The sequence below is a fragment of the Triticum aestivum genome, chromosome 7A, assembly GCF_018294505.1.
Source record: "Triticum aestivum cultivar Chinese Spring chromosome 7A, IWGSC CS RefSeq v2.1, whole genome shotgun sequence".
In the NCBI taxonomy this organism is placed as follows: Eukaryota; Viridiplantae; Streptophyta; class Magnoliopsida; order Poales; family Poaceae; genus Triticum; species Triticum aestivum.
In genome coordinates this window covers 543,304,509-543,313,179 of record NC_057812.1, presented here as the reverse complement: position 1 = coordinate 543,313,179, position 8,671 = coordinate 543,304,509, and the positions used below count along the sequence as shown (strand labels likewise).

Below are 8,671 nucleotides of genomic sequence, written 5' to 3'. Positions count from 1 at the left end.
AGCCTCGCCGCGCCGGCCGACGAGCAGCGCCCAGCCCCGCCGCGCGCCCAGGCCGACGAGGAGCACCCAGCCCGCCGTGCGCCCAGGCCGACGAACATGAGTCCGCTTCTCCATGGCAGCGGCGCTCTGGCCTGCGGGGTGCCCACAAAATGTTCGTTGAAATGCCTATAAAAAAAGGGGAAGAAGTAGAAAAAAACAAATACTTGAGTCATTGACAGGTGGGACCTATTGTCCAAGTCAGCATATTGTCCACATACGCACGCCATGTCAGCCCGACATGCGGATCCAATTTGTCAGTTTCGCTGTTTTCGCGACCAAATTCCGCCGTCAGTGCTCCGCGTTACAGATTAGTCCCATTGTTGGTGGTTTTTTGTGCCCTGCCTCAAATATGGTACTGATCTGTTATCCTAGCCCATAATGTGGTGGTTTTGGGTAAATAACTCACGCGCCGGCGGTGGTGCGGAGGTTGGGGGCTTTTTCTTTTCAGAAACGGTTGGGGGCTCTCGGATGCCGGGGCGGCGCAGGCCGCGTGGTTGGCTTTCCAGCAGACCTGGCCAAATACCGCGGGCCAGCCCGGTAGCGTTTGTGGCCTGGCCCACCATCCTATGTTGATAGGTTTTGATGAATTATTTTTCATGAAAAAATCGGACGAAAAAACAGAACCAAGAGCACACGCTTTTTTTTCTTTACGAAAGAGGCACGACCGTGCCTCTCGCGAAAGCAAACCTGTGCCTATCGCGGTTTCCGAGAGGCACGGCGGAAGCAAACCCGTGCCTCTCGCGAAAGGAACGTTTTTTTTTTGTTTCCAAGAGGCACGGGGCTGTGCCTCTCGCGGAAGCAAATATGTGCCTCTTATGGAAGAAAAAAAGAAAACATTTTTTCGCATAATTTTTTTAATACATTTTTTGTCCAAAAGCTAAAAAAGATTGGTGAAAAACCAAAAAGTAAAAAAATCTAAAAAGTCAAAAATGCATGCGAAAAAATAAAAAAAATCGCAGGCACATGACGGCTAAGAGCGCGCCAAGTCAGCCTATTCCAAATGACCCTTGAAAGGGTACCGAAGGAGTGCTCTTTGATTAGTTGCTCTCACCTCGGGGCCACTATATCTTGTTTATAGCGAGTTGTATGGTATGCTCGTCTGAAGATTTCTCCTCCGCACTACAGTATTTAGGCCGGGCCATTTTCATGCGTTCATTCGCTCGCTCGATGGTGGCTGCGTTTGTTCTGGTTTTCTTTGTTTTTTTTCTTTTTTCTTTGGTTTTCTTAGTTTCTTTATTGGTCTTTATTCAGTTTTTTTCTTTTTGTTTTTCTTCATTTTCTTTGTTTCTTTCTCGGTCCTCATTGGGTTTTTCTTGTCTTGTCTTTCCTTTTTCTTCATTTTCTTTAATTTTTTATTATCAATTTTCTTGTTTTCTTTGTTTATTTTTCTTTATTCTTTGTTTTTCTTCGGTTTTCTCGTCTTCTTTTTCTTTTTTCCTTCTGTTTTCTTTGTTTCTTCCCTGGTTTTCTTCTTTCTTCGTTGTACTTTAGTATTCTTTTATTTTTCTTTATGTTTCTTTGTTCTGTTTTCCTCATTTTTCATTTTTAACACATGTCTACTTTTTCAGTACAATTTAGTGTACACGTGAACATTTTTAGTGTACCCGTGAACATTTTTTATGTATTACATTTCTCAAATACATGATGTACGATCTTTCTTAAAGTATGTTTTGAACACTTTTGAATACATGGTTAGCATTTCTACAAATACATTCTGAACATTTTTTAGTGGCAATAAACATTTTTGTAAACTACGATAACATTTTTGTACATTGCATAAACATGTTTAGAACTTTCACGGACTTTCTTTCATAAACACGTGAATGTTCCTGTTAAAATGTCTCGTGGTTTTTTCAGTGGCAATAAAAGATTTCCTAAATTACACAAACATTTTCTTACATTGTATAAACATTATTTTGTTTGAAATATTATCCACATTGCTTTTAATGGTACGAAGCATTTATTTATACTACGTGAACATTTTTGTATATTGTATACACATTTTCAAAATTTTCACATACTTTTTTTTAAACAGAGGCATATTTTATTCTCATGAACATTATTTTAAAGCTATCGACATTTGTTTAATTGTGCTAAGATTTTTTATACTGTGCTAACATTTTCCAAATTCATATTTTAGAAATAAGTAAATTTAAGGTTTCAAAATATATCCAATTAAAAAAATCAAATTTAGCGCAACGTCAGTGTAGCGAACCCACGTCCTACTGGGTCAGCCCACCACGGTAGGAGCTACGCGTGGGCGAGGCTACCTTTCACCTCTTATAGGCTAGGCATAGGCGCGCCCGAGGCACGTGGTGGGCAGGAGAGCAGGGCACGCAGCCCATTCAGGCATGCACACTTTTTTGCCCGTTTAGGGTTACATTTAGCCCTTTTAGGCAGAATTTCCAAAAAGGCCCAGAATCCATAAAGGTCACATGGGCCCGGGACGACCCGTTTAGTTAATGCACCATGCACATCCCCGGAGGCAAGGCTCGTGTGTCGGCATGACACGACCCACTTATAAACGAGGCTTTGCGTGCCATGTCGTGCTAGGCTCGTTTACGGGCAGGTTAGGCTGTGTCGTGCCTAGGCTAGCCAGCCCGTTGGCCACCTCCGCTCTACGGGGAGCAGTGTGGCGGTGGTGGTGGCTTTTCTCCTTGACTGTGTGGAGGGCGAGGAGCGAGGTTGTGGGGATCCTGGTGGTGGTGTGGTGTCTCCCGAATCAGGTGTGGAGGTTAGATTAGGTGGGGACGATCATGGTGACTGTGGTACCTCGTTGTGGCGTGGGGGAGCCTGTAGGCAAAAGCTTCGCCGTCCGACGGCGGCGGCGGCGGCGATGCATGCGGGTGTCATGCCCCTCTTGGGGGGAGGGGTGGTCGTTGTGATCCCTCTCCCGCGTCAAGGCTCTGGGTGAAAACCCTTGGACGTATCTTGGCGGTGCATTGCATCGTCAACCTCTTGGGGTCATCATTGTGGAGCTTAGGTTGCCTCTGGTCACGTCTCTTCGTCGTCGACGGGCAAACTCAGATCCTATCTCGAAACTCCTTCCGCTCTGGCATGGTCCGCTCCCGTTGGCATCCTATCTTTTACACACGACATCATTGGCACCGCTCTCGTCCTTGTTGTCGTTCGGAAGGATCGGCGCTCCACGGTCCGAAGCGAGAGGGAAGATGGCGGCGATGCTGGGTCAAAGGGGCAAGGAGGAGGCAGGAGAGCGAGTTGTCAGCTCGGGGAGGAGGAGGCAAGGTGAACAGTGGAGAGATCCAGCTGGGGGAGGCGCGACCTCCACCCTCCGGAGTGGACGGAGGAGGAAAATGTGGTGAGGGTGCGAGACGAGAGAAATTTTGGTTGTAGTTACAGTGAAGTTGAAGGGCAAGCTTTGCCGAAGGGGTGGGAAGCCGATCTGGAGGGGCTTTTTGCTTCTCAGTGCATTTTTTAAGATGGTTCTATTAAGCTAAGCACACATATTATTTCTTTGTTTAGGTTTGTGCTTCTAGGGGCCTAAAAGTTCCACAAGCCAAAGCTCAAACCCAAACAAACATGGCTTATTTGTCATCCATTATTTAGGCAGAGCAATATGACAAGAGAATGCTAGGCTATATCCTTGTGGTAGGGACTTGTTGGTGTGTCTATTTCATTTTTCCTCTACCATTTTGCCTTGGTACACTCACGTCGCGTTCTTGTACGCACTCCTGTAGTGCCTCTTGTATCCCCTGCACTTTCTCTGGCACTATCAATGAAAAGATATGCAAGCCTTCTGCGTATTCGCAAAAAAGAAGAATCTGCTGTCCATCATTTACCAAGCAATTCGATTTGATATACAATTACAAAACCACCTTTGAGACAATAACAAGTGAAGGAGCTTCAATTTCGTTAAGAAATCATTCCATTCCACGAAGATTTTCTCTCTCTCTCTTTCTCTCTCTCTCTCTCTCTCTCTCTCTCTCTCTCTCTAATTGCTACTCTGGTATACCCTTTATTGTGGCACCTTTATGAACAGAGGGGACATTATTGTGTACCAAGAACATATCCCCCTTCAATGAGTTTTCAGATCTTCCTACATTTTAAACAGGTAAACGCCACATAAATGACTGTATGCCAAGCAAAGTTTACACCAACCGTAAGCTAACCAGGCTAGTAGAAGAGGATCGACGATTACTGTGAGGGTGCAGCTCCATACTTGCTATGGGAATTCAGTAGCAGATGGTAGACTGGGTCCTGGTATGACACTTGTAGAAGTTGAACCACAATGTACCCACAAGTCGTGATGCTACAACAAAGAAAAAAGTGGATAAGAGTAAATAAGCTCCATACACAAATAAATACTCGATGCTGCATATTAACATTAACAAGTACTCCCTCCGTCCCAAAATTCTTGTCTTAGATTTGTCTTGATACGGATGTATCTAGTACTAAGAAGTGACTTGATACATCCATATTTAGACAAATTTAAGACAAGAATTTTGGGACGGAGGGAGTATATATTACAGCTTTACATAACTAGAGCTGTACAACATAGTACTACCTTTGTTCACTAACGTAAGATGTTTTGGCAGCTCAAATTGAACTGCCAATTAGTGAACAGAGGTAGTAATTCAGAAAGCAGCTCACACATATCAACCAAAAATAATCCTGGAGGGGACTACTAGAGAGAACATTGAATAATATTCCCTATATATATAGTATTAGAACGTGTGCATCTTGCACCTAGCATGAAAAACATAAAAGCTAGAACTCATACTAAATTACGACTAACATCTGATGGTAATAATTCATCAGCATGGACAAAAGATCCATTGTTAGTTAGTACTCCCAGTGATTATTGTATTTGATATGTATAGCCGTACTACTAATTACACCTTATGTTGATACAAGTAATGCGGTTATATTGATGTTGTATGAACCACAAGGAGATTCCAAACGTACTGTAGTGATACGCTAAGACACTGTATGTTGAAAGCCCCCAAAAAGAATTATGTACCTTCCAAAGCATATCAACAAGCATATCCAAATGACTGCTGAGATCCAAGTCGACTCCCTGTGAACAACCCATACCTGTTGACATGTCATCAAAGATTAACCACTTGACCTTGTGTTGCACATCAGGGAGTAAAATACAAGAGTATACACTCCCAACCAAGAAATAATTTTGTCAGCTAGAACTACAGAAGTTACTGAACAAAACAAATATAACCACCATCAAGGTAATTACAAAATACTGACATTGCGAATTTTCAAAGAGGAGATAAGAAAGTTGGACGTAAACTGCAATCAGTGTATGCAGAAAATATTATAGATTAAATTTAGTGGAATATGATTTGACAACAAAATACAACTACTCTTTTTTTTACCATTGACATGAACTAAATACCATCGCATGATCAGGATTTAGAACCAAGTTTAATGGGCAACCCAAATAACAACAGAACCAATACTAGTAGTTTTAATAGGGAAAACATTATTTCATCCGCTGCACAAGCTGAAATATGAATGACAGTGCATTTATGAAGACATGAAGCTATGTATGCTTTGGCGAAACTGCCACAAACAGCAATTTTGAGAAAGAAAAGACTAAAAAAAGTACACTTTCTTTGATACACCTTAACACCAAACAGTGACTATCTATTCAAGTCAACAGACTATATGAGCGCATCCATGTTGAAACAACACATGGTTATTTCTACCATTTGGTGTTTGGGATGAAGCTGCCACACCACCCAAACGGGCAAGTGATGGATCATCATCTTTACAGAGTAGCACTGTGTGGGACTAAGTATCTTAGCCCTGTCCATACCACTTTAGCAGTGTCAGCTAGCAGTAGGCGCTATATTACCATTGCTGCTTATATGTTCACCCTGCTGATAAGGTTCAAACAGGAATTTAGTATGTTCCATTCTTATTTTCATTTTTGACAGAATACGGGTGCCATTTTGACAGGTATGTCACAGAATGTGTAGTTTGGAAACTTCCCTTAGAAATGTACTTTTGTGAGTCAGGTTAAGGTATGTATAACTCCATGAAGTAAACTCTAATTGCTTTGAACAACCACTAAGATTTGAAGATTTCTCACCGATATTGCAAAGACATTTATATAGAAGTCAATTAAGGTTGCAGCCATCCACCTGTGCACAAGAAAATTGTGAAGTTCAGTTTTCCAATTGTTAACATCAGTAAAATTAGGTAATCCAACCAAAAGTACCCAAAAAATCAGAGTTTGCATAGTGAATGAGAAAATATATCTAGTTAGGAGTACCTAAATTTTTAAATCAATGGAAAATATTCACAAATGTGAGTACCATTACAATATTTACTTGGGTCATGCCTCTAATGATTCTCTTTCTTTTGTGGATGGACTCCTAGTCTTGTCCACAACTATGGTGAGTGCCAGGTAGTACTGTGTTACAACTTACTGAGTAACACAGCTAGGTACTCATGGACGTGAGCATTAAAATTAACTCCTAACTGCAACTTCAGCATAGATGTGCTTCTAGCACGATTCCTATATCTCATGCTTACTTTATGTTTTGAAACTATCTAGGACTTTTGTCTATTCTAAGGTTCTGTAGTCTAGTATCTGATTGCTACCTTCAGTCTTTTATCTGCTACATCTAACTGGACACACAATACATCAAAACACAGTTCTAAGAAACTGACGGATGCGAATTATGAATATATTCACTTACGGTGTCAACAAATCCTTCCTGAAAGGCAGTCCATCTGTAATGACAGTATACGTGACAAGTGCAGCCATGAGTATGCCCAAAATGCTGAAAATAGTTCTCCCGATGACGACAAAAGAACACTTCCTTTCGGGTAGATTATCTTGCCTGAAAAAAGAGATGCCTAATCCGTTTAAGTTTGAGATAAGCGTCAGCACGAAATAGAAGAGCTAAAATTTGTTTCTTTTCATTTCAACTTGACGTGCCATAGTGCAGTCATCTTCATTCCTCCTTATTCATGCAGTGAAAAGTACTGAGCAACTGTGGCACACTAGAATTTTGCAGGCATTGCACCAACAAGGTGACTCCAGATGCTCATTTTGTTCAGATAACACAAAACTAGTCATTTAATGTGGAAATGATGTCTTCTTGAAATAATTTATTAATATTCCTTTATTTGCATGGACAAGGAACTAGAAGTTCAGAATAAGTACAAGAGCTCAGAAACTATCATCACAGTGTACAATAATGGCATAAGAATTGTCTAATGCAAGCAAAATAAACAGAATAAGTATCAATAATCCATGATGCAAAGGAATACCGTCAAAGCTAAAATTGAATTTTCGATATAATGTTAACGACTGTTGATTAATGCAGTTCTTTTCATAGTTGCAGTTATTAAATCCTCTATTATGATATAAAAAAAATAGTTGATCCAAATGAATCCGTATCATGCATATAATGGAAAAGAATTCGATTATATACCTGAGCAACAAAAGATCAAGCGGATTTTGGGAAAGCCCTGAAGATGTTATCTCAAATAACTTGCTAACAATATAAGCACATGTAGTGGCACTGAAAAAGTAAAAGAAAAAATAACGTCACATTAAGTGGAATAGAACACCTCCAGTCAAACAGAACTGTGAAACAAGCCATGATAAGTCAGAGGATAATAGATTATTTGCAGAAAAGAATACCTGCCGAAACAAACCAACAGTACTACCCAGAAGATAGAACTAATCCAATTTCCTTCCTTGTAGACGACCCAAGTCTGAAAGATCATAAATGAAAGAAACAGTTCAATCTCTAGCAGAAGTTGGAAACAGAGTGTTTATGTCCACATTCTGTAGACCGATAGCAAAACTAAGCCAACATTCAGTGCTCAATCCCTGCAGAACCAAGCATCCTTTCAGACAACGCTAGGAAAGCGTCTCGATGCATTGATTGGATATGTTAGCAACGCCTCAAGTCTACATATATAAAATGTGGACTCCGTAAATTCGCTGTTTCGCGTAAAAAAAATCTCTGTGAATCAAGCAGAATAGCTAGTTTGAATGAAACAGAAAAAATACTGGCTTTGACAATTTACTACTTCGTGCACAAGCAGGAATTGATGCAAAAATGTCATGCAAACATGGTTATAGAAGAGTATCTCCTCGCTTTTTTTAACAATATGCCTCCTAGCTTGGTTAGGGAGTTGGCAAGTTAGTTAGCTGGACTGCACATCTCATCTTGAAGCTGCAATTATTGTTAGCTTTATTAATTGGATATGTTATGCATTAATTACTTCAATTGTTTAGGTACTCTCATATAAAGGCTGTTATGTATATCAGCAAAAAGAAACATTAAATTCATTGACATTCCAATCTCTAGTTTCTCTTCTCTCCAAAGCTAGCCGCACAAAAATGTTGTCTTCTTGGTGATATATATGCCATAAGGATCTAAGGATCAATACAAATCTGTGCAATCTCCAAACAATGTGTCAACCATAGTTTTTAAGGCGGTAAGGCGACCTAAGGTGCTGGGGGGGCGCCTTATCGCCTAGGCGACGCCTAAGCGCCTAAGGCGGACGCCTAAGCGCCTAAGGCGGGCATATTTGTAAGGCGCTGGGGGGGCGCCTTATCGCCTAAGCGTCCAAGGCGGGACGCCTTAAAAACAATGGTGTCAACGATAACATTAGTTAAGATAGAGTG

General features: G+C 41.0%; 1 protein-coding gene across 4 annotated transcripts in view; it reads right to left on the bottom strand.

The window, feature by feature from the left end:
• Window positions 1-3,801: 3,801 nt before the first annotated feature.
• LOC123148071 (uncharacterized) overlaps window positions 3,802-8,671 on the bottom strand; it is a 6,837-nt gene continuing 1,967 nt past the window's right edge. The window contains exons 3-9 of one of the 4 annotated variants that reach the window (XM_044567428.1): window positions 7,676-7,749; window positions 7,464-7,553; window positions 6,723-6,866; window positions 6,110-6,161; window positions 5,021-5,094; window positions 4,199-4,309; window positions 3,802-4,092 (exon numbers count right to left, since the gene is read on the bottom strand). In XM_044567428.1, the coding sequence (XP_044423363.1) occupies window positions 3,999-4,092; window positions 4,199-4,309; window positions 5,021-5,094; window positions 6,110-6,161; window positions 6,723-6,866; window positions 7,464-7,553; window positions 7,676-7,749 (639 nt within the window). In that variant the 3' untranslated portion in view covers window positions 3,802-3,998. Of the gene's footprint in view, window positions 4,097-4,169; window positions 4,310-5,020; window positions 5,095-6,109; window positions 6,162-6,722; window positions 6,867-7,463; window positions 7,554-7,675; window positions 7,750-8,671 lie in introns of all 4 variants that reach the window. The other 3 variants (XM_044567431.1, XM_044567430.1, XM_044567429.1) reach the window with 3 other exon arrangements.